Source organism: Chrysoperla carnea, chromosome 1 (assembly GCF_905475395.1).
Source record: "Chrysoperla carnea chromosome 1, inChrCarn1.1, whole genome shotgun sequence".
Classification (NCBI taxonomy): domain Eukaryota; kingdom Metazoa; phylum Arthropoda; class Insecta; order Neuroptera; family Chrysopidae; genus Chrysoperla; species Chrysoperla carnea.
Window position 1 is genome coordinate 44,961,915 of NC_058337.1, and position 25,564 is coordinate 44,987,478.

The 25,564-nt window shown below is 29.2% G+C and overlaps 1 protein-coding gene across 5 annotated transcripts in view; it reads left to right on the forward strand.

Annotated features, from left to right (window-relative positions):
* Positions 1–25,564, forward strand: part of LOC123290381 (eukaryotic translation initiation factor 4 gamma 1-like) — a 79,123-nt gene that overhangs the window by 31,007 nt on the left and 22,552 nt on the right. For 3 of the 5 annotated variants that reach the window (XM_044870530.1, XM_044870529.1, XM_044870532.1), the window contains exons 2-7: positions 14,715–14,798; positions 18,876–18,991; positions 19,217–19,526; positions 21,133–21,327; positions 23,248–23,546; positions 24,973–25,503. In XM_044870530.1, coding sequence (XP_044726465.1) covers positions 14,715–14,798; positions 18,876–18,991; positions 19,217–19,526; positions 21,133–21,327; positions 23,248–23,546; positions 24,973–25,503 — 1,535 coding nt within the window. Of the gene's footprint in view, positions 1–3,298; positions 3,339–10,841; positions 10,874–14,714; positions 14,799–18,875; positions 18,992–19,216; positions 19,527–21,132; positions 21,328–23,247; positions 23,547–24,972; positions 25,504–25,564 lie in introns of those variants that run through there. The other 2 variants (XM_044870531.1, XM_044870533.1) reach the window with 2 other exon arrangements.

Sequence of the window (25,564 nt, forward strand, 5' to 3'; positions counted from 1 at the left end):
GTGTTGTCTGTCGCCGCTCATTGGGAGTTAATTAAGAGTTTTGCCCTAATAATCGATGGTGCATATTGCAAATATTGACATCAACAAAAAGAACATGACAATTTTTTATAGAAGACGGGATCTTGAAATTTTTCTTTTGAATTATTTAGCGAAGTATTTAAACATCCATATTGTTAAATTGAAATGGGGTCAGTTAAACGCAATTTTATTTGAAACTGTATGAAAATTCAACCTGTTTCAGCGATTTGGTTACGTTACAAATTGTTGAATTAAAATGTAGTATTATTAATTAAATTTGTTAATTTTTAATGAAGTAATTATAAAATTGGAATGTAAACAGTTATAGCACTATTCTTATATATTTATACGTACGTCTGTCTGTCTTCGTTGTTCTTAATAACCAACAACCGATTATTGTATGATAAGCATTTTGAAAATAGTTGCATTTATTTCATGCTATAATCACCGCTATGTAATGACGTTACAATATTATATCGTTATAATTTTCATTATAAAAACATGTCTGATATTTAATTAGTTCATTTGCTCAAATCGATTTGTATTCATTTTCAGTTAAATCAAGTATTTTCTTAGGTTATAAAACACAAAATTATTATCCAAATTTATAAAAAAATTAGCTTATATCTTTTAAAATTTCATTGAACAGTCAATTTATTATTTGAAATAAGAAAAAACTAGCTCGACTCGTGTGGAATTTCGCTCCCGTAGTTACTTAATTATCGATTAAATACTACCTAACAATTATTGCATACCATTTATTTATATATATTGACCCTGCGGCCTGCACTACTTAAGTACGTATAGCTGAGCGCTCCATCCTTCTGCGCCCTCTATTTAAAAAACGGTGAAACGTATAAAAAAACCTTTCAGATACGAATATTTAACGAATAATAAAGGAAAAAAAAACCCAAAATAGACTGGGATTCACGATTGACCCTGTCTATTGTACGATTTTCTCACTTAATTATTGATTAAATCACTGAGACAATGTTTGGAAGCTTTTTTTATACGTTGGACCGTTTTTGAAATAGAGGGCGCAGAAGATGGAGCGCTGAGCTACACGTGCCTTAGTGCAGGATCAATATTTATAAATATATGGTATGCAATAATTGTTGAAGTAGTATTTAATCGATAACTAAGTGAAAAAACCGTATAATAGACAGGGTCAATAGTGAATCCCAGTCTATTATGCGGTTTTTTTCCATAATTATTCGTTAAATCTACTTAAATAATTATTTAATAGATTATATTTATAAATATTGACCCAGCACTGAAGTACGTTAAGCTATGCGCAACATCTACCTACGCCCTCTATTTCAAAAATGGTTCAACATACAAAAAAAGTTTCAGACAAAATTTGTAGAAAATTTTATCTTATACAACTTTTATAATAAATGATAACGACATTGAAGGCGAGATATTAAAAAAAAACTGATTTTCGAGACCTTTGATCTTGAATATCTAAGGACGCGGATGCGTGACCATATGTGACTTTTGAGACAAGCATATGTCATTTTAAAAACACCCTGTATATGATGTGAGTGTAAAGGGCAGCAAATATCATTTTTACCCGGAGCGGCTTAGTAGCTAGATTGGACCCTGAGAAGAGGAACTCCATGCAGTTCTCAAGAAAATCACCTATACGAAAGTCCTAAGACTAACGGGCTTTAAAAAAATTAAAATCACAAGAGAAAAGAATTGAAATGTTTTTTAAAAAGTTATAAATATGATCATAACACAGGATGTATTTGATGTTTTTTTTTACATCTGCAGCATTATATTTTGATATGAATGAAAATTTTCATATGTGCTCGATAAACACAATAGATTTGATGACCGGACACACCAGCAAAAAAACACAACAATCATTGCGTGTGAATTTTTATTAGATAACGACCTTGCAACAAACAGCATGTTTTATTCTTCAATAAAAAGTCATTTTAAAATAAATGTTTGTGCATGAATGAATTACATCGTCACAATAATGTAATGTTCCTAGTTGTGTTTTATGGGAAAGCCTTCATTTTAAACCTTGATAATAGTGTAAAAACTCTGTATATACTAAAATATATTGGGAAGTGAAAATAAAATGGATGCGTGGTCTCAAATATCAATTAATGTAATCATCTGAATGCAACCAACATGGGTGAATTACAAATTAACAAAATCGGTTAAATGACGTCCGAGATATGAACTTATGTTCTCTGATTCGTTTACATCGCACAATGGAGTATTTATACTAAATTTCCGGACAAAATATAATGAAGGGATTTTCATGCTCAAAATTGATTCAAAAGACTATTTAGATGCAAAAGTATCTTTTATTTGCCAATAATAAAAAAAAAATTTTTAATTATAATCGTCTTCATCATATTCGTCTTCATACCTAATTAATTTCTTTTTCTTCAATTGAAAAAAATTTTTTTTTTTGCTTCTGAGCCACTTTTTTTCTTATCTATACTTGCTTTTGTTTCCACTAAAGGTGATTTTGGAATTATAAGTTACAAATTTTCACGGGAAAACTGCTTGCTCCTTTTTTTGACTTTTGACTTAAGCTGTCTTAATTTCTATCCTTATCTTATTCTTAAAAGAAAAAGCGAAAGTTCGTGCAAAATTTTTTTGATAAATTTTATTGTAAAAAAGCTACCCCTTTAAACAGCAAATAGAATCAAAAACTTTTAATTATATTAATAGAAACATTAAATACTAAAAAATAAAGCACAAACCTACGTCTTCGATATAAAATAAATTCTTACTTAATTGCACTAACAAACATAGTAAACGTAAATTGAATGACACGGTAAATCAATAAAGATCAACAACAATAACAACATACATCCGTAAGAGTAGGTAGATTGCAGCTTACAAAACAGGTGGAGAGGGGCGAGGTTAAGATAACTCAAGTGGCCTGTTTGTAATGGATTAATTTTCTAACTACGTCAAAAAAAACTTTCAATGCAAAACAATAAAAAGTTGAATTTTCTGACTTTTGTCCGGAAATTGATATAAATACTCCACTATGCATCGTTTAATAGAAAATCATGATCTATTTATTGATTTATCACTTCGTCTGAATGCAGCCAAAAAAATGTTTTTACGTACAATTGAACCAAGGTGTTTTGACTGTTGTACGATTTTGTACAAAATAAAATCAAATTATTACATAATTCAAAAACATAAATGTTATGAACAAAATATTTGTTTCAGTTTTTTTTGTGTGTTTTATGTGTTAAATCTATAAAAATTAAACTCTTAAGAATAAAAACTTTTTTTTCAATTTTTTTGGAATCTAATGGTTTTGTTTGCGTTTTACAATGGTTAGTACACATAAATCTTTTTTAAATACAATTTTCTAAATTTTTTTACTAATTAGTAATAGAAAAAGATTATATATATTGAGTTTTAGATAAATCAACTTTGAATGTAGGAAAACGGCCCGTTTTGGGCAACTTTGAGATTTATAAACTAATTTTGACAAATCTTGTTTCTATCTATTCGTTAACTATGTTAATTGCAGTTCATGTCATGATAATCGGACAGGCAGTAAATATTCAAAAATTTTCTTTCTAATCATACAATTGAAATATATTCATTCTATTCGAGGTTTGAGTTTGATTTTTTACTTAGCTTACCAATATAGTTTTTAATTTTTACTTAAATCAATACCTATATACATTTTATCATCTTTATACTAGAAAACTAGGAATTATCATACATTTTTAGGAACTTGGTCATAAACCATAGAGATAATACAGGTAGAGAACGCCAGGGGCGGGTCTGCACGCCTGTAAGTGGATGTGATATGCGAAGTGAGAGAGGCTACTGTCAGTGAATTCCCCTGTGTTCTTGTCATAATCATGTGATGCATAGCGATTTGTAATAATGTAAACAATGTAGTCAACGATATGTAGATTTAGTCAAGGACACGGGAGAACTCACTAGCGTTCTTCTCTTTTGGGATCTGGCGTTCTCTATGTTTAAAACCTCTTTGGTTTAAACTGACTTAGTGTTGTCAACAAGTGTAAATAGAAAAGGATAGCTTCTGTCTGTGAATATTATGTCTGTTATCAAAAAAACATAGAAAAAAACCTTTTACTTCACAACTGAAAGTAAATAAATGTATTCAAAATTCATTCTGATGTAATCTTTGAACATTATTTTAGTATCAAAAATAAATAAAAACCATAAAGTTTGTAGTTATAGTTAATAGTATAACATTAATAATATTAAAATAATTTTTAAAATGGTTCGAGCAAAAATTGTTTGCATAGTCAAGTAGGTATTGGCAAGGTATTCCGTTAAAAATCAATTAAATTTTTATATAACTGCTTTTGAATTCTATAAAAAGTATTACTTGATAGTTCAAAACGCAATTTCTTTATCGGAAAAGTTTTTAATTATTTATACAATAGAAGAAAATAATTTTGACAACGACAGACGCCTTTGATTGTTGAAAAATTAATCACTTTAAACATAGCTATTTAAAAACAAGTGAGAACAAACAATTGACTCAGTTAATTGTTGAAATACCATGCATAGACAGTGTTGATTACTCTACTACATTACACATACATACATGTCACACATACATAACTGATATTCCCATATAATACATACTAAACAATTTATGCCTAATTTGCACCCTTACGAGTTAACAGTGATGTTTACGAAAAAATGTTTCAAACAAAAGTTGATTATTTTCTTTTTAAGGAATATTTTTTACATTTAAACTTTTGTTCTATCTCTAACGGTTTACAAGGTGGATCCTCGGACCCAAAATCCAATTGACCTATGTTGCTCATTTACGAACTCGACCTCACTTTTTACGTCCTGAGTGCGTAGCATCAATATTTTTAAGTGCTACAAACTTGGGTCTAAATTTAGTATACCTAGCATATTACATATATGCATGGTATAACAACTCCCAAGTCGTAGTCGTTCAATTTTCTAAATGTACTTTTTCGTATAATAATGCGCCAATGACTTCTGAGCTAATAAGTGAAATGGTAGACAATCACGACCCCAATAAATTCTTATTTTTATTATTTTTTTAAGCTTGTCCATATAAATATAGTAAAATATATTTTTTTTTAATTATAATTTTTATGAACTTAAAATATAGAATTCATTAACCGATAAGAGTGTAAATTAGACAGTGTTTTTTGTAATTAGAACTATATCTTTTTATCTGCGTGAACTTAGCACTCCCATATTTTCATTGTTTTTTAATTTTTTTTATCCTTTATTGATTTGATTTATTTTAACCAATCTTTTTTTTTTTCAAATTTTTTTGAAAAACAAGTTACAAATTAAATTTGGAATATTTAAGCACACTAACTTAGCTGCATAAGTTTTTTATTAAATCAGCTTAATTATTTCTATGAAAATATTGAAACTTTAATTTGAAATTTGTTGTATTTAGGCAATAAAATTTAGCTTTTAATTTTATTCAATAAATTTCATTAAACTCTTATACACCATTTCCTTTTTGAAAAAAATTTTAAAACGAAATTGGACTCTATAAGGATTTCATTATTTAGTTTGATTATTATTGAAATTAATTAATACATTTTGCCTTAATCGGTATTTTTTTATTAAATAACGCAAATATTTAACTAATAATTGGCTATTATTAACCAACGATCAGATATCGCACGAAAATCAACATATGATACTTTTCAATAGTACTAAATAGCTTCTATACCGCCACAAAGCCTTTACCTAACATCGGTATGAAATTATCGAAATCTCATGATGATTTTCGTGAATAACTGAAACATCTTGCAATTACGCTTCTTAATACAATAAGTCTTTGTGTCCCAATTTAACATTGATATTTTAAATAATTTTTTTAATATTGATTGTAACGTTTTTAAGAGAATTTAGAAGTGCCAATAAACATCTTTTTGAAATTGGTCTTGGATAAATTATGATAATATGATTTTCGATTCATCAAGTCTAAGAAAGTGAAAATTTAATATATACGTAGATAATATATATTATATTTTAAAATTTCGTTGCAATTTGTTCCAAATAATATCTTATCGATTATATATTTGAAGTTGAAATAAACGTGATTTATGATGTTTATATATCTTATCTAATTTAATAAAATTATAAAACGAACTAATTCAGAAATACAAAGCGATCAGAAAAGAATGATGCTATTACTCTGTTCTTTGAAATTCATTCTATGTAAATGAGATACTTTTTGTCATCAAGTCATACAGTTTCAATAATTAAAATTTTAAATTGCAATTAATAGAATGTAAATTAAAAAAATGGCATCATATATACACTGAAAGACACAAAAATAGGGTAATAATAGATCCTAAAATGTTTTTCCTACATGTCCAAAAAAACTTTTTTAACAATTTCTTAGTCTAACTATGTATTTATTTTTAGAAGTTCGTCGTAACAATATTAGGTACTGGGAAAAAAGTTGCTGCTCGACCTACTGAAACTACTTTTTCGTATCTTACTTACCTTAAATTTACTTAACAGTCGATGAACACAAAATCATGTATCTATAGAACAGGTTATTTTATAATCAGTATTATAGCTGGCTGACAATATGTTGTAGTGTAAATCCGCATTGACAGAGAAAAAGATAAAACTTTGGAAATTCCAAATATGAAAGTTATTAAATGTATTTTCATTGATTCACTTCACGTGGCATTAGGACAGGCGTGGGCAAACGTGACTTGCAGAAGTCCCTCGGACTCTTAACTTAATTACGAGTAAGACAGTGACAACCTAAATTACGAGTAAGACAGAGAGAGAACATTTTTTTTCTACCTATCTCATTACTATTAGAGAAACTGAGATAGATAGAAGAAGCATGCTCTTTCAGCAATGCGAGCTTGGATTAAGAGACACACAATTAAGTTTATGACACAAAATAAAATTAACGTAATTTGTACGTAATTAAACGTAATTTTTATACCATGTATATATGAAACAATCAAAGTATACTAAGTTTGTAACGCTTAAAAATATTGTTGGTACGAACAAAATTTTGGTATAGGTGTTCATAAAATCACCCAATTAGTCCATTTACAGTTTTCTGTCCGCCTGTCAACACGATAAGTTTTTAGGACGTAAAAAGTGAGGTTGAGTTCGAAAATGAGCAACATAGGTCAATTTAATCTTGTTAACCGTTAAAGAAATAGAACAAAAGTTTAAAGTAAAAAATGTTCCTTATAAAAAATAAACAATTTTTGTTTTAAACATTTTTTCGTAAACATCACTGTTTATCCATGAGTGCGCAATTTGGTTAGAAACATTATATAGTATATATACCAGGTACTTGTTTATTTTAAATTTATACGCTACATATATTATGTATGGTTTTGTTTTTGTAAGTGTATTAGAGTGGCTATCTTTCTTTATTTACATGACTTAAAAAAACAAACGGTTGCGTAATCAACACTGTCTATACATGGTATTTAAACAATTAACTCAATTGTTTGTTTTCACTTGTTAATATTAAGTTTGCTTCAAAGATGACAGCAAATTTTGACTTATTTTCATGTGTTTCGCTAAACACATAACCAATCAATTTTAGGAAAAAATTTTTTCGAAAAAAAAAAGTTAACGATTAAAAGAATAAAAATTTAAAAAAAAAAATTAAATTAATAAATTAATCTCTGGTATAAGTTGCATCTTGTTAAAAATATTTTTTGCTAGCATCTGTACCTTCAGTTAATTTTGGTGGATAAAAAACTATTATATTTTACTTGTTTGGTTCTTTTTGACACAAAAAAGTGTTGACAGATTTGAAATTGTAAGAGGAACAGCCGTATGTTGTCATGAAACACTATTCACATTTTTAATATAAATTACCATTTTAAAAACCCGTTATATAACAGTTACATTGCCACAAGGTGTTCAAATTACACACATATTTTTTATGAAAGTGATAGTGAAAATTTCAATTCACTTGAATGTCATCGAATGTGAGCATGTTTATTAATTTCGTTCTAAAGTTCTTACAGTTATTTAAATTCTTGGATTAAATACAATATGGTGTCATGAAAACATTTTTATTCTCTTGTATCCAATATTAAATCATTTAAAATTTAAGATAGCTTCAAAAAAATAAGTAGGTACTAACACCAACTTGAAACAAATCTAAGCTGAATTCATATGTTAATCAAGCAGTCGTAATTTACGAAGCTGTAGAATATTAATTGCAATATTGTTACTTGTTTGACAGGTGATATAAAACCTGTCAATTAGTAATAAACACAGTGCTTAAGTTATCAGGTTTATTAGTACTTCGTGTAAATCTAAGCTGTATTCAACCTTTACTATTCTTAATGATATTATAAATGCGAAAATAACTCTGTCTGTTTGTGTGTTACCACAGACTAAACTACTGAACCGATTTAAATGAAATTTGATAAAGAGATAGTTTAGAACCTGAGAAAGGACATAAGCTTCTTAATGCGAAAAAAGGATGTAAGGGATTGAAATACAAAATGCAAGTTTATATGGAAATAACAACATTTTTAAAGCTAGAAACTTGAAACTTATTTTTTAGAGTTTTGATTAGATATAAATAAATTCATAGTTTATGAAAATTTTACCGTAAAGAGGAAAATTTACTCTAAAGGGAAATAGGGAATGAAAATTTTTGAAAAGTAAAAAAAGAAAATAAAAAATATAGAAATAATACAGAAAATTATGCAGTCATTACAAAATGTGAAACTGAAATTAATGCAATAACGCAAAATAGGTGTTCATTTAGAAAGGTAAAAGCAACAGACTATATGAACTGGGCCACAGCCTTCAAGATATAGGTGTAGGTACTAGGTACTTGACCGATTTTAAAAATTATTTCACGTACAAAGAAGTTTCATTAGTTTTCAAAGAAATTATTTCACGTACAAAGAAGTTTCATTAGTTTTCAAAGAAATTAAGGTTTCGCACCAAAATAATAAAATGGTCGAAATTGTGAGCAAAAGGAGAATAAGTGGCGGCATATGAAGTTAAGGTTATAACACAACAATCTTTGTATTATTTGCTACTGTTTAATAGGCCTCTTCACTGATTTGCTTGCCAAAATGGTTCTACGTCATCATATATGTTTGTCCTTATCTGTTCCCAGGTTTCTTATCTCATATATTGTTGCAATATAGGGTTTATATTTATTTTATAATATGAGAAACGAGGAACGTGGCAAGAGACAAAGACAAACAAATATGACGTAGAATTATTTTGGACTACATACATTGCTATACCTTTAAAACAAATGCCAATCACATAAGAACAAACGAGTTTTTCCTGTATATCATCCACTCCTGGTTTGTTTGACTCACGTTGTAGAATATACAGGATGTTCTCTCTAAATCACCACACCACTCTAAAACTATAAATATTATCAAAGATAATAAATGAAATCTCTAGGATACTTCGAAATAAATTTCGATTTTTGCCCCAATTTCGTAGATCAGTTTTTGCATTATATAAATACGTATTTCGACTACCAACTAGTCATCATCAGTATGAATTAACTAATTATAATTACTCTTATTGTGTATGTTACTCATTGCTAATTTCTCAGTCCGTCACCAAATTAGCAACGAGTAACATACAATAAGAGTAATCGCGATTAGCTAATTCATACTGATTATGACTACATGTTAGTCCAAATACGTATTTATATAATATAAATATTGATCTGGAAAATTGGGGCAAAAATCGAAATTTTACTTTAAAACTATAAATTCCTTACGAAATTTGTATACTAATTCCTTTGCCATTTTCAATCTAATCTACATACAAGCACCCACTATTAACGATTACGGCTCTGTTAATTATCGTTTTTAATTTCAAAAAATTATCGACTTTAATCAGTAAAGCAGTAAGCAAAGTTGTAGGAATTGAAGTGAATTATAATTTATCATCAGATCATTTTGTCGCAAAGTTTAATTTCAATACGTTCAAAGTTTCACAATAAAAAATTTGAATTTTTCGAACAATTTATAAAAATTCACTCGAAAAATAAATATTAAACTTTATACTTTAAATACTTCCCATAATAAATTATAGTAATATTTATTTAATAAAACTCTGCGTTTTCTTTTTTAATTTTCCTAATATTAGTCGAGAAAAATTTAATAAAATTTCTTAATAAATTCATACTTTCTGGGTGTTACTGTGATTTACGATACATGGTTGTTTTGCCTTTGCAATTAATTTTCACTTATTTTTTATTTTCTAATCACCAAACACAGAAATATTAAAATTACTTAAACTTAATACTAATAGCATTATATATTTTTATTTATTTGTAAAAGTGTCCCAACTTTACTTAATAACCCCAACAACAATGGCAACAATACAAAAAATTAGCATTGATTCAACTGATCTTTTTTTTATATTGAGTGTATTTAAAAAAGCAAACTATTTTGTCACTCAAATAAATATAAAAATTTTGAAAACCGCTGACGCTTTTAAAACATTTTTTAAAATGATTAGAACTTGACAATAAAATAAATAATATTAAAATATGTGATTGCATTTTATATATACTTTCAATAGGACTAATAATACTAAAAACCACTACCCAATAGACACTTAGTAATAAATACAGTATAGAACACACAAACACAATACAATACTAACTTCAGTCTGTCGTCACCATTCTCCGACAGTGGTGGCCACCTAAATCGCATTGTAGTAGTAGGTGTTGCCACGTGTAATAACTGTTCACTTTTCATTTTATAATCATATTTATATTAACATTTATATAATTTCTATAATAAAAATCATAATTACACAATGTATAAACCCTTAACTTAAGCCGTTTAAAGTTTTATTCAACGTTCACCAACTCCACAAAATAGTAAGTATTTTTTTATGAAAAAAAAAAAAAAACACGCAAAATTTTGTCTAGCTAATGTGTAAATATTGCTTAACTTTCAAAATAAAAAAAAATTCATGTGTGATATGGGAATTTTTGTATATGTTGTAATAATCGCAACAATTTTTTATTAACAATATGTTTGTGATGTTTGTTATAAAATTAACGAAATAACGTGCTTGACTTTTGTCTCCAGTTGAATTAATTGGTGTGCGGTTTTTAATTGTAATCTGTATTTGAGCTGAAAATATTTTTCTTAAAACGTTCAAGGTGTTTATTATTTTCAAGGTTTCAACTTAAAAAAAAAAGGTATACGTCAATGTTTTTACCAACTGAATCAATTTTGAAACAATTTCTTGATGATAATAATTAAGATTTAAATAATAATGTTGCCTTGAAAAGTATTCATTTTTGAAAATTTCCAATTATAATATCGTTTTAAAGACATTGTTTTATTTAAATAAAATATCATACATATTGTCGCATTTGTGAAGTGAATGATTTATTAATAAATAAATCTTATCGTTTTTGAAATACCATTCTGTTTATCTTAAAATGGATATAAAAATTTCACTTATTTAATGATTTTTTAAAAATATTATCTAATACAGTATTCATATGGATAATATTGAACGTTTTACTAATATTCAACTTTTTGTTAATTTGATACTTACTTATCCATGCATTATCAGTACAGGTGCTTTTTTTAGATTATGTTTGCCATCGTCACTCGTCTTTAACAGGATTATTTTCTTGACGCCACTTAATCAACAGGAATCTTTTTGTTATGATTCTTTTTTTTAAAGTAGGGGAGAACAAGAGGAAATTTGGACCTTCCTTAGTACCTCCACCAAATGTTAGCCTTTAATATGGTGGGGGACGCGCGTAGGCCAGACGAGCAGAATTGTAAAAACTTGAGCGCGTCAGATTAAAATATGGTAGGTTTAATTACATGCTAAAAAATGTACATTTCAATAATCAAATGATTTAAGCGAAACGCAAAGAAATGGGAGCTTGCAAAGTTGCGTTACCCCGTAGTAACTCGAGCGCGTTCAAAATTTTTGCAGATTATTGAAATGTACATTTTTTAGCATGTAATTAATCCACCATATCTTAATCTGGTGCGCTCGGGTTAATTCTCCTATCGTAATTTCGTTTTTATTAATCTGATCGTCTGCCCTACGCGCGTTCCCATATATTTAGGGTTAATATTTTGTGGAGGTACTAAGGAAAGTTTAAAAAACCCACCATATCTTAATGTGACGCACTCCATAATTCTACTTTATGATACTCCGATAATTCTGATTCATGTATCAAAATATAACGATTTTCAAAAGTTTTCTTAATCCTGATCAACATTTATTTCAATATAAAACTGAAATAGTGTATTGGTTAGACGCTTTCACCTTAAATTTGAAAGGAATTATTAAAAAAGACCGAGATTCTGATATACTTTTTCTTAAAAATCTGCCTCTGCCTAGAATATAAATAGTTAATTAGGTTTATTTTTTCAAAGCATCCGTGAATCAAAATTTCGGAGTTGTCTAGAAATATGTTTTAAACAATCCCAACAAATTATTTGAGTGGCGTCAGGATCCTCCAGGAATCTCAATTCAATTTTCGAGCCTAATACCGATCTATAAAAAGGCACTTTCATAGCTACATAAGTTACAAACAAATGTGTTTGCTATATGTTGTCGCAAATATAGATATCTATCTCATTTGACTATTAGACTGTCAGCCAGTAACAAAAAAATAATCAATTTTTTACAGTCTGCTAATGATAGGAGACATATATACAGCCACAACCAATTGAAAAATGTATAAAATAACGCATAACGCATTAATGCATAGTTAAACATTGATATGTGTTTGTAAAACAAAGAAAATAACAGTCTGCCATTTATTTGAATAAAAGACAAGACTGTTTAATACAATAATAATTTATTGGCAGGCGATTTTTTCGTGTACAAACTTTATTTTAATATAACAATATTATTTAGTAGAAAATATATTATGTTAAAATTTGTAGGTACACGAGAAAACCGTCTGCCAATAAATTTTTAAGGTATTGAATAGTCTTGCCTTTTATTCAAATGAACGGCAGACTGTCAAATGTTGTTATCTTTGTTTTACAAACAAATGATAATTTTTAATTATGCATTAATGCGCTATGGATGCTATTTTGTATATTTTTCTGTTGCTTGTGGCTGTAAATATGTCCCCTATCAATGACAGACTGTAAAAAATTCTTTTTTTCTGACATTAGCTCACAGTTTATATTGGAAATTTCACTGATGACATAAGATGATTGGCATAAGAAGATTAAGCTTTAAATGCGGTGGTCTTTGAAATAACTAGATCATTACAGAATGTTTTGTAAACGGCAACTGGTTTAGTCATAATTTTAACAGTATTGTTCTAAATTACTATGGTTTCTTAATATCCATCTACTTACTCGACATATGCTGAATAGAATTATTTACTTTTATATTCAAAGCCGTGACTGTAATTTTAGACCGCTACATAACGCTATCACTATCCTAAGAAACTAGAAATTAAATTTACAAATAGCGCAAAATAATTCGGTGGATTAGGGACAAAGTGCTATCTATGCAAATGTGCCACCTACGTTCTGGAACATGATGTGAATATCTGAGGTCGTGTATTTGTCCCTACTTTGATGTATACATAAATATGGCTATATATCAAATATTTCTTAAATGCTAATGTAAATAAATACTTGCTACGTCTTTACTAAAAATGAAAGATAAATTTACCAAATATGTAAATAATTTAAAAGAATATAGAAGCATCAGATGACATCGGTAAGTAATAAGGTGTCAATTTTTAAATTTAAAATGGATCCTCATATATTCACAATTTACCCAAAATAGTAAATAAATAAGTTTTTCAAGATATTCAATCAAACTATCTGCTTATTTTGCTATTAATAAAAGCTATTTAAAATAAGCACTATTATAAAGAAATTCAACAAAGCCTCGAAAACAGCTCGATAGGTGGTACTATGCGAATTTCGATTTTAAGATAGGAAGCTCAATACTGGCAGGCATTGCATGAATGTATAGATTGCATATATTGTTCGAGAGATGGCAAACAGTATTTTGCATTTATAATAGTAAGGATTTCATAACTTTCTCTGGTCATATTACCCGTCCCCGTATATTTGTCCCAGACAAATTTTTCGGGTACGGAACCCTTAACTCGCATTTGAAACATATCTAAGAACACTCTCCATTAAATTACATGTCAAATAAAACCAAAAAAATCAAAATCGGTTCATCCGTTTAGGCGCTACGATGCCACAGATAGACAAACAGACACATACACATAGCGGTCAAACTTATTAACCCCTTTTATTTTAGTTCGAGGGTTAACTTGTTAAGATTGTTTAAAATCATCATTGAATTATTAAAAATAATTTTTTTTAAATCATTTCGATACTATAAGTAGTTTGTGGTAATGGTATAAAACTCTCCCAAATATATCCCTTTAATACAAACCAAAATTGTTACGAAAGGTTTTGATTGCATAGAAATTTTTTCCTCCTAATTTAATCATTTTTGAATGTGTTTAACCATTTTTGTTGGTATTTTATTTCCAAAGAATGTGTGACTATTGATTATGTTACATAACTTAGCACTTTTATGTAAATTTCATATAATTTTTTGGTTGAGGTTGCTTAACTTGTAGATTCAATTCTGGAATTAATGAGGTTTTATTATTGAATTATTTTATGTACGCTTAATATTTTGTTTTTTTTTCCTTCGTAATTAATAACACTAGTTATTTTTCATTTCAGGAGCGGATGGAAGCTTCCACGTTTCAACTTCACCGGCGAACTTCGTGCAGCAATCAGGCCTCCCACAACAACAGCAACAACAGAGTACGTAAAAGTTGATATGAACAAAATTTTGTATTTGTTTGGTGCAAAACAGGACTAGCGTAAGACTTAGCGAATTTCCCAATTAAATACCATATAGTACTGTATGTAATCCGTGCATTTTTTGTGACACAGAGCATACATACTAGGATAAATACACACATACTCCCTTATGTGTGTATTTAAAATCAGACTTCATCACGTGTCTTCCCACTTTCATAAACGGATATTAACTTCAGTTTTTCACGTACTGATAACGATTTGAGCCTTCGTTTTGGCATTTTTTAAATAAACATCGGCATGATAGTAAAGCAAAATCAAAACTTCCGTAATAAGTTAAGTACAGATTTCCGGGTAGAATAAGAATAAGTTAGAAAACAAACAAAACGATGTATTCTCAGTTACAGAGGTTAATGCATATAAAATTCAATCACTATCTCAGTTATAGAGGTAACTATGACGATAAAATCGAAAGAACGATTCTCAAATATAGAGGTTTGCTTCGTCCCACTAACAGAGGTAATTCAGTGCCAAAGTGTTGGTATCTCAGCATGAGTTCCAGTTATGGAGATTTCTCACTTATCCAGGTCCCATTTATCCAAGTTCCACTGTATAAAGTTTATATTTGGGTTATAATTAGTGAGACAAGGAACTAAATAATAAAACACAATTAAAACAAATTTGACAATTGTAATTTCTTCAACATAGCCCCTGTGCATTTTCAAAGTTCTAACGCCTAATCTTATTGAAAAACTTTTTTTATAAGTAAGGTTAAAATTAAATCCGCATCACTCCCTGCAACTTAAGCAAGATTTGCTTAAACATTTTGCAGGATTTTCCCCACAATTTCTACGCTCAGAAATATTAAGAAAAAGTTTAGACGGTAGGACAGAAACGGTGCTTTGTTACATGATTAATAAATGCTTGAAACTTCGTGAGTGGATGAGTTCCTTTTGGCGAGTCTATCAAACTTTTCTTTCTACTTTTTTCGAAAGTGTTGCGTTTTCAAATGAGCATGATAACGGCATATTTAAACTATCGAATTAAATTTTCTAACATGTGAAATATTTTATATTACATTTATATTATGAATCAAAACATATTATGCAATATCACCGTTAAAATTTTAACATCATACTCGTAAATAAAAACAAAAAAAGTGAACATAAGCAAATATTTAATTAAATAACTGATGTTAAGCCTATTCGATAAATAAAAAGGAAAAATAAACTGATAATAAAATAAAATATTAAAAAAATCAAATACAATCATATACGGCATGATAAAGTCCGCATTAATCTTATGGAAATAGGGTCTCATCCTGATCAAAAGACTACGATCCAAAAGTAAACCATTTTAAGTTAAATAATTTTCGTATATTATTTAAGTTCTATGTATCTATTCATTACAAAATGTCGTTTGAATTTTAGGTCTATCTTTAGACAAATTAATTAATTTTTTAACTAATTATTATTTTGTGACGTCATTTTCAATAGTACACCAAAGTCCTTGCGCATGTTGGAAGGTCTTTTTAATAAGTGGTAAACCTCAAAATTTCAAATATTTTCTATTTACAAATACAAAAGTTACCAATGCCTAAAGATAGGGTTAAAAGAACGATTCAGGTCTGAAGGAACTGGACAGCTCTAAATCGAAAAGAAATTTCATCACGAACACACTACTGACTGAGAATTTTTCAATCTGAACACTACGAAATTACTTATAAATTTTTTGAAATAAATATTCTTGAAAATCAATATTTGGAATGTAAAAAGAACTATAGGAAACTAATTGTAAATCACAAATATCTCAAGTTTTTCAGCTGAAAATTCGTCTCTACTCGCTATCAGTCTTTACAAAACCCATAAACTATGAGCTAATCATTTTGCTTGAAAATTTTAGATTTTTTTATGAATTAAAATAGCTCCTGATAATAATAACAAAACTAACCGAAAAGTCAACTCCTGTTCGTAACTGATACGAGATAGAGGAAAAAATTAAATTTGAAAGTTCAAAACTAACCTTTGCTAAAAATTATTTTCGAACGACACCTAGATTTCGTAGAAGTCGAATACAAAAACAAGTTTAAATAGATTTTTACATTTGCTTTCCATCAAATTTATTAGAGTTACGAATAAATGTTTCGGCAAAAATTGTTTGTTATTTAAAAAGAATAACTTTCTAATTTAAACTTTTCTATATTAATAGACAGGTAAAAATTTCTCAAAAATGCTTCATTGAAGAAGTACGCGATTATGAACTTTTGTCAGTTAAAATGAACTTGGCCATTGACTTCTATATGTAAAGTTACATCTCGTGTGTTATTTATTTATAGGAATTAATTCTCATGTAGAAACTTTATCTTTTGTAAATAATTTTTGAAATTATTTAGTTTGTAAATAGCGACAATAGCATTTAAAATCGTATAAAATATATAGCATTAAAATAAAGTGTTGTGGGCATCTAATTTTTATGGATTTACTACTTTAACTTATACACAAAAATAATCGTTAAAATCGGTATGTTGAAATAATATAGTTCTAGTACAGGCGCTGGGTAAATTTGAGACATGCCCATCACTTTTTAGGTAGCGGAACAACATATATCTTTCAATCGACATAAATCTGGCCGCATTGTTGATATTTATTTTCTTGTTGAAATTAGGTAAGAGTAAAGCAATGGCACTTGAGAGCGGTTGCGTTTACTGGTGCACATGCCTGAAAAAATTGCTGATTTTAAAATATTTTTTTACATAAGCCTTTTTAGCAATATCAGTTTTAATTAGTGCCAATTATCATTCTACTAATTTAAAAAAAGTTTGGAAATTATTTTAATAATATAGAAAGAAATATCCGAAACTAAACCGTCTTAAAATTAACTCTTGGAAGCATTGCCAGAAGTACCAAAAGTTTAGAAAACGATTTACTGGCTAATTCTAAGTAAAACAAGTGAAAACAAACAATTGACTGAGTTAATTGTTGAAATACCATGTATAGACAGTGTATAGACGTAGTCATTTGTTTTTTGACGTCACGTAAATAAAAAAAGATATCCACTTTTAAATGGCCACACACACATAACTGATTTTCTCATATTAATACATACTATAAAATTTGTACCTAACTAGCGCACTCGTGGGTAAACAGTGATGTTTACAAAAAAATGTTTCAGACAAAAGTTGTTTATTTTTTCATGAAGAACATTTTTTACATTAAAATTTTTGTTCTATCTCAAACGGTTTACAAAATGGATCCTACGGACCAAAGACCCAATTGACCTGTATTGCTCATTTACGAACTCGACCTAGCTTTTTACGTTCTGAGTCCGCTATAAAAATTTCAGCTTGATATCTCATTTCGTTTTTGAGTTATCGTGTTGACAGGCAGACGGACAGACAACCGGAAATGGACTAATTAGGTGATTCTATGAACACCTATACCAAAATTTTTTTCGTAGCATCAATATTTTTAAGCGTTACAAACTTGGGACGAAACTTAATATACTATGTATATTTCATATATACATGGTATAATCAACTTGGAATGAAATGAAGATGATAAATTAGTGTCTATGGCAAATGTAAAATTTCAAGAAAAATAAATTAAGTTATAATTATAATAATTAATTTCGAAAATTATTTTATATTATTAGTATTTCTCGATCGACGAAAGATATTAATACTATTCTAAATAAACCAATAATTAATCTGGCACATGAATTTTCTTATATTTGGATGATTTACTTTAAATTTACGATTTTTGCATACTCAAATCCACACCCAGCGCCTTGTCTAGTAATTGCATTTATAATTATAACGATTATATAGGAATAATTTTTTATTTGCTTGCAATAATATCCATCCTCTTGCTTAAAAGAAAATTTTACAAATCTTGTCTCGTCACTTTTCTAAGTATTGTTAATATGCACCATACAAATCCCACATATTTTAAATTTGTGTAGGTAATATCAAGTTCATTGAACAAATGACAAAAAAATAAAGATTGAAATTGTTTTGAAACAATATTAGTCAACAATAAAAGACAATAAATTTAAATAATAATTAATTTAATTTTTTTACAGTATCCATGAGAGGTGCTATGCCTCCAACGGGGCCTCCGAATCAAGCTTCTACACCACCCCAGACTGATGCAATGAAAGTGTCTCAAATGCAAACTCCACAAGGCATTTCACCTATGGTAAGTTATTTATATAAGTTCGCATTATTCTAATAATAAGCCAAGTTTTTTGTCAATTTTTCTTTCGACTTAATCTTTACACTGATATTCAAAATTTTGGCCACTTATAAGATAAACCACTGTATGAATATCGCCCGATTCAAGCACGAATTTCTGCTCTTTCAATTTAGATACATCTTGATGTGTTTTTCTATACCATATTTTAAATTTGGTTTAATTTTACAGTATTTACAAGGAACAACAAGTGTACGAAGTAATCAATCAGCGTATTATAGACCACCAACAATGCCCGCTCCGACAAGATCTTCGACTCATCACAGACAACAACCTTCTCATATCTTCCAACCACATGTGCCAGTTGTGTATACTCAACAAATTCCTCCACCAACAGTTCCAGGCATTGGTATTCAAAATTCACAGTTTCATGCAACATATCAACCACGTACATCCCAAAACTTTTTTCCATTACCTTATCCGACAATACCTTCACAGCCAATATTCGGTTTTGGCTCAAATCAACAAGCTACACAGCAATGTAAGTATATTTGTGTATTCTTCACTACAAACTTTTATCGGAAATTAGCTACACGCATTTATATTAAAAGTTCGTAAACTGGTCACGTTTTAGAACATCTCGTAAACACTTGAGTAAAATATCTTCACAAAACTAACTCTTTCACAGTTGTTATACAAAATATTATTTAAAAAGTAGAATGAAATTAATTTTGATTTTTACCCCATTTTCCTAGATCAATTTTTGTATTATCAATTTTTGTATTATGTAAATACGTATTTCAACTACCATATAGTCACCATCATTATGAATTATGTAACTAACATGTTACTAGTTGCTAAGTTGTGATGGCCAACAACTTAGCAACTTGAGATCGGCCATGGAGAGCACGGTCGATCTCAATTGGATTAAGCGTAGCCAACTAAAATTTCGTGCGATCTACAATGTGTTATAAAAGACTGATTTTGTAATTTAGCCTTCTTTCAACTACATGTATTATCATAGATAATGTAAATGAAAACCCGAGGATTTTTTAGACAATATAAATTGTACACTCACCAAAACATCAGTATGCAGACCATAGAGATAATAACACAGAGGAGCCGCAAAGTCGCCGCCCAAACGATTGATCCAGACCAGATCAGATAAGCGCATATAGCTGTCTTCGTCTCTCTTATACGTGCTATAATTATAATGGCATAATAGCAGAAACATATTAACGTATAAACGCCTAGTTCTGTCTCTTTCTCTGCGATCAAGAATTCACTTATTGCATTTCCTTTGTCTTTACACCTCTAAATTATTATCCTAGAGTTTCATTTATTATCTTTGATAATACTTAGTAGAAAGAAAGGTGATCGCGAAATCTTGGTGGCTCTGTCTCAGGAAATTGATCACCGTCGATTACGCGACCGCCAACTTGTTTCCCGTAGCTACGAGAAAACGATGTGTACAATAATATTAAGACTGTAACCGCCATGTTGCTCTGGTACGAGATCTAAAAGATGTTGAAAACAATACATATTTGGAATTTAAATATTCGAGAAATATCAAACTTCAATAGTTATATTAATTACTATTGAAGATAAACTTCTCGAAAATTAAACTCAATCATTTTAATTTTATAAAATATTGTGCAAATTGTGTTGATTGTGCAATGTTATTAATATGATTACATTACAGACAGAGTCTGGACACTTGGACATTTTTAGTCAAAATACTAAATAGGACATTTCAAAATATAAAGAAAGATAAAATTTAAATTGTGCTTCTCAGTCTTTCAAATATATTATTGACTAAACATGTCACCAATCACAGCTTCCCATCTTGTAATCAGACTCTGATATTATGTCTAAATTATTCCATTGACTGTAGTTACTCGATATAAATAGCGAAATAGAATACAACGCATTCTCCAGACTTTTTTAGTAAACCCTTTTTTTATTTTCACATCCCATAGAGTAAAAAAAAAAAAAATTTATCGATGTTTGGAGAGCGCGTCGTTGTCCATTTCGCTATTTATATCGGTTATCTAAGGCCAATCTATACTACTAACGACTTTCTACTCTAATGATAAATAATGTTTTAAAGATAAACATGTACTTATTCTTAAATATTTGTTTTGTAGATTATTATGGGCCTAATGGGCCACCTATAAACATTATACGTGGACCACAAGGACCGGCGCCGACAGGTCCGCAAGGACCAAATCAACCATCTGTTGCAGCAATACCTATGAATCAAGCACACCAAATGCAAACACAACAGCCCAAAGTCCCAAAAAGAAGAGAACATGCAATAGCTATTATAGATCCAATTACAGGTAAAAATCTCAATAAAACTAAAAATATAGACAAACTTTCAAACCAAATTTATGTATAATTATTTAGGATATATAATAATTTAAGCCGCATCTCTGGAGAAAAAATTCAAATCATAATAAATAAAACTCGTTAGAAATTTTTCGATCTAATGTATGATATAAGACTTGAAGGATTTTTAATTTTGAGAATTGCTTGATTAATATTAGGAAAATTGAAATTTTTATAATAAGCAAAGTTGTACGAAAATTAATTATCGTATATATCGTCATGGTGATATGTTAAGGTGCAATTAAGATTGCATTTTGGGAATCAACCGATGCAACTTGGTACACGTGGTTCACTAGACCTTCGATTTAAGAAGTGTTTCCACCTCTTGCGCCTGTGTGTTTTGAAATTAGTGAGTACACGTAAATCAATTTTAAAATGTAATTATATGTAGTTCAGTTTTGATCTACATATGAAGGCGTTAATAAAGTCGTATCTCGTTCTACAGTGAAACGCTCTAACTTCAAAAAGTGGCTTTACATAAAGTATATACACTATAATGTACGTTTTTTGTGACACAGAGATACTTAAAACGTGCGACGGTACATTACTGTGGGTTGTCTGCCTAAGTAAGGATAGAAAACCCAAAATTAACCAAAATTTTACGCCTTTTTATCATCGTGTCATGTAATATTTTCTCCATAACTTTATCTTGTATTAATGGTGTATTAAAACTTAAGTTTTTTCTCTGTGATTTTCGTTTCGTTCGTAACAAATAAAAAGGTTGTACACAATACTTGTATTTCAAACAGTAAAACATCAAAGCTTTTTTTTTTTTTTTTTTTTTTATTTAAAACTGGCTTTAGCTACTGCTATACAGCCATTAACAATGGTACATTTAATTTACAATGCAAAAAAAAAATAAAAAATACATATATTAAAACAAAAAGAAAATTATTTTCGGCAGTCCTAAAAAAAAAACAATAAAATAAAGTACTGCATTAATTCATAAAGTTTAGGACAGACATCAAAGCTTTATTTCTTCAAATGAAAATGACATCTTGTCACTTTAAAATAGAAAAAAAAGTTAGACAGAAAACAGAAAATAATTATTTAAAAAAATGTTTGATCCGAATTTTCGAATTAAAATTTCAAAGTTTCGAAGATACAATTAAAGACAATATTTTAAAATTACAATCTTAAATGTCCTGATAAATTTATTTTTATGGCATCTTGAAAATTTACCAACACCATTGTTATTTAGGCAGTCATTAATACAAGAAAAAATTATTAAGAAAGTAGTACATGAGAGGGCTATAAAAAGACGATTAAATTTTGGTAAGATTTTGGATATTCTGCCCCTGCTTTGGGAGGCAGCGCTGCTGCTTCGTTAGTCAATTTCGTAGCTCAATTACTTCAAGTTTGGAGCGTTTCTGAAATCAAGTAGGAAGGTCATCGAGTGAGTATCTCAAACATTGATTTCAAGAAACGATTGTGAAATGAGCCGGTGGCAACATTTCTTAAATCGATGATCAAGGTATGGTGAACACGTGTACTAAGTTGCACCGCTTGAGAGTTAAGTGGAGCGAGATACAGCCGACAATTGATTTAATGGCTTTATTTCAGGTTTTTTTCTTCTTCGTATGCCCAAAAAGCATCTTAGGTTAACTAGTGATCACGTAAACTCACGGGGAACGTAAAATGATCTTAAAATTTTAACATACAACCCAAAGACAGTTAAAAGGCTCCTAAAAATTTTCAGTTCTAGTTAAATAAGATACCTAATTAATGTTGTTAATACTTTATATACTCATGAATGTCTTTTAACATAAAATTTCTGTGTTAAAGTCACATTATCTGTTAATTAAAAATTTTAAATAACATTTGCAAAAATAAAAGGAGTCTTTAGATTTAAATTGATTTTTTCTATTTAGGTAAAGATAAGTTAAAAGAAATATTCAACGATGATTCACAACCTATTGAATCCGGTCAGTCAAGTGCACGACAAACACCACAACCTGATTCGCATGCTGAAGTTCCACCAGAAGTTTTAAAAAACCAACGAATATTAGATGATTGCAATACGGATGCGGATCAAAGGTATCGTGGAGATATACTACCTACAGAAGGTTTCGCTGGTCATACAGAAGAATTAACGTCAATCGATGGACCAGTAAACACAAAATTAGGCAAAAAAATTGAAATGATTCCACCATCAGAAAGTAAATTACAAGTAAGTATTAATTACAAAATTTTTGAATTTTATAATTTTTATGAGAAATTTGTTTGAAAATATTTATCCCACCCATGATTGCTCTATCATACCACTAGGATCATAATTACCACTTGATCATTACACCAAACAGTAACCGTTAATATTATTTAAAAAAGTCATGAATCTTATAATAGACTGTCAGATACTGAGCATCAAATTTCAAATTATTTGTTACAAGTAGAGCAACCCTTATTTGATCGAATTACATGATTGAAAAGTAAATAATCACAGCACTGGTTGTCGAGGCGTAATGGCAGGACGATTAAAAGAACTTGTTACAGGCGTCATTTTATTTGTAATAAGCTAATGTTTTATTTTATAACTTACTTTCGAACAGACATTAATTCATGAAAATCATTCAGCCATAATTTTTCGGCATGCCTAAATAGATTAGATGATTTTAACGGAAAACATGATATGGCAGAATACAAAGTTTGCTTAATGCATACTCAAAATAGAGATATTTTCTAATGCGGAATGCGACATATTATGGGTATCAGAGCATAACGCAGGGAGCTAAAAAAGCTCATATACTTAGATGAGTTTTCCGTGGTAAGAAATGAGACAAATTCTTATTATAACACTTTCTTTATAAAGTGACAAATAACATATGTTCGAAAATTATTTTCCAAATATATTAAATTTTCGGAAAAATTGTTTGAACAAGAGTTTTTGTTTTCTTTTATAAAGTATGAGCTATTTCTTAGCCTCCAGCGTTATGAAACACCTACGACAACATTGAAACTCAATTTTGAGTATTGCAGGCAGAGAAACGTGTAGGCTGTATTATATCATTCTATATTTTCTATTAAAATCACCCAATGTAAAAGTGCATCATGATGATTTTTTGGTTAGCATAGTAGGTGGAGAGTATGACTACTTACATGTAAATGGCATATATGTCAAATTAAAATTATCGAAAAATAACAATTAATTAAGCTTGTTGCGTAAGAAATAGTGAAAATAAAATAGTCGAAATTGCATAAATTATAATATTTAAATGTAAATTAATTTAATTACTTATTTAAATTTGTTTGAAAATATTATTAAATTTTCAATGTAAACCGTATATACAAACTCTAGAATACAATTATAATAATATTAGAAATATATCGTTACTATTGAAAAAGCCTACTCATGCATGATGTCAAAATTGAAAATTAGCCTATAGCAAATGACCTGTCAAAAGCCATCCTGTGATTACGGCCCAATTACTAGCGCTGTTACCATGATTTCTTTCAATAATTACGTAATTTGACTTGTTCATTGAAATATATTACTTGAAATTTTGTGCCAAGTGTCTCAAAGAAAATAAATCTTCTATTGCACCAATAGTTTACATTTTTATAATTAAGATTTACTAATTTTGTTTAATATATTACAGGCTGGCACAAAAGAATTTATACCTGTAGAATCAAGTAAGCCAGTAGTAGTGGCACCTAGAGAACCACCAGTAGTATCAGCTAAAGAAGGGCCCGAAGTAATTGTACATAATAAACCATTAAAAGAACGTGAAAGTCCAGCAAAAAGTAGAAAAGCACGTGAAACAGCAGCACAAAGGAATGTTATTATTGAAACACCATTAACAACATCATCATCATCGAATGTTATTTTACAACATCAGCAGCAACAGCAACAACAACAAATACCACCACAACACCAACACCAGCAACAACAACGTGAGCCGACTTTAGTACAATCCCTACCATTATTGAACAGAGATTCAGGTGAACAGCATCAACACCAGCAGCAGCAACAGCAACAACCACAGTCATTGCATCATGATATGATACCATCAAATACAATACCTATAACAATGTCACAACCACATATTATTGACACAAAACAACATCATATTATACCACAACATCAACAACAACAAACGCATGAGCAACAACATCATGTTATACAACAGGTTTGTATTCGTTATGTGTATTACCGATAAAATTGAGCAATATTCGCGCCTTGACAGCTTC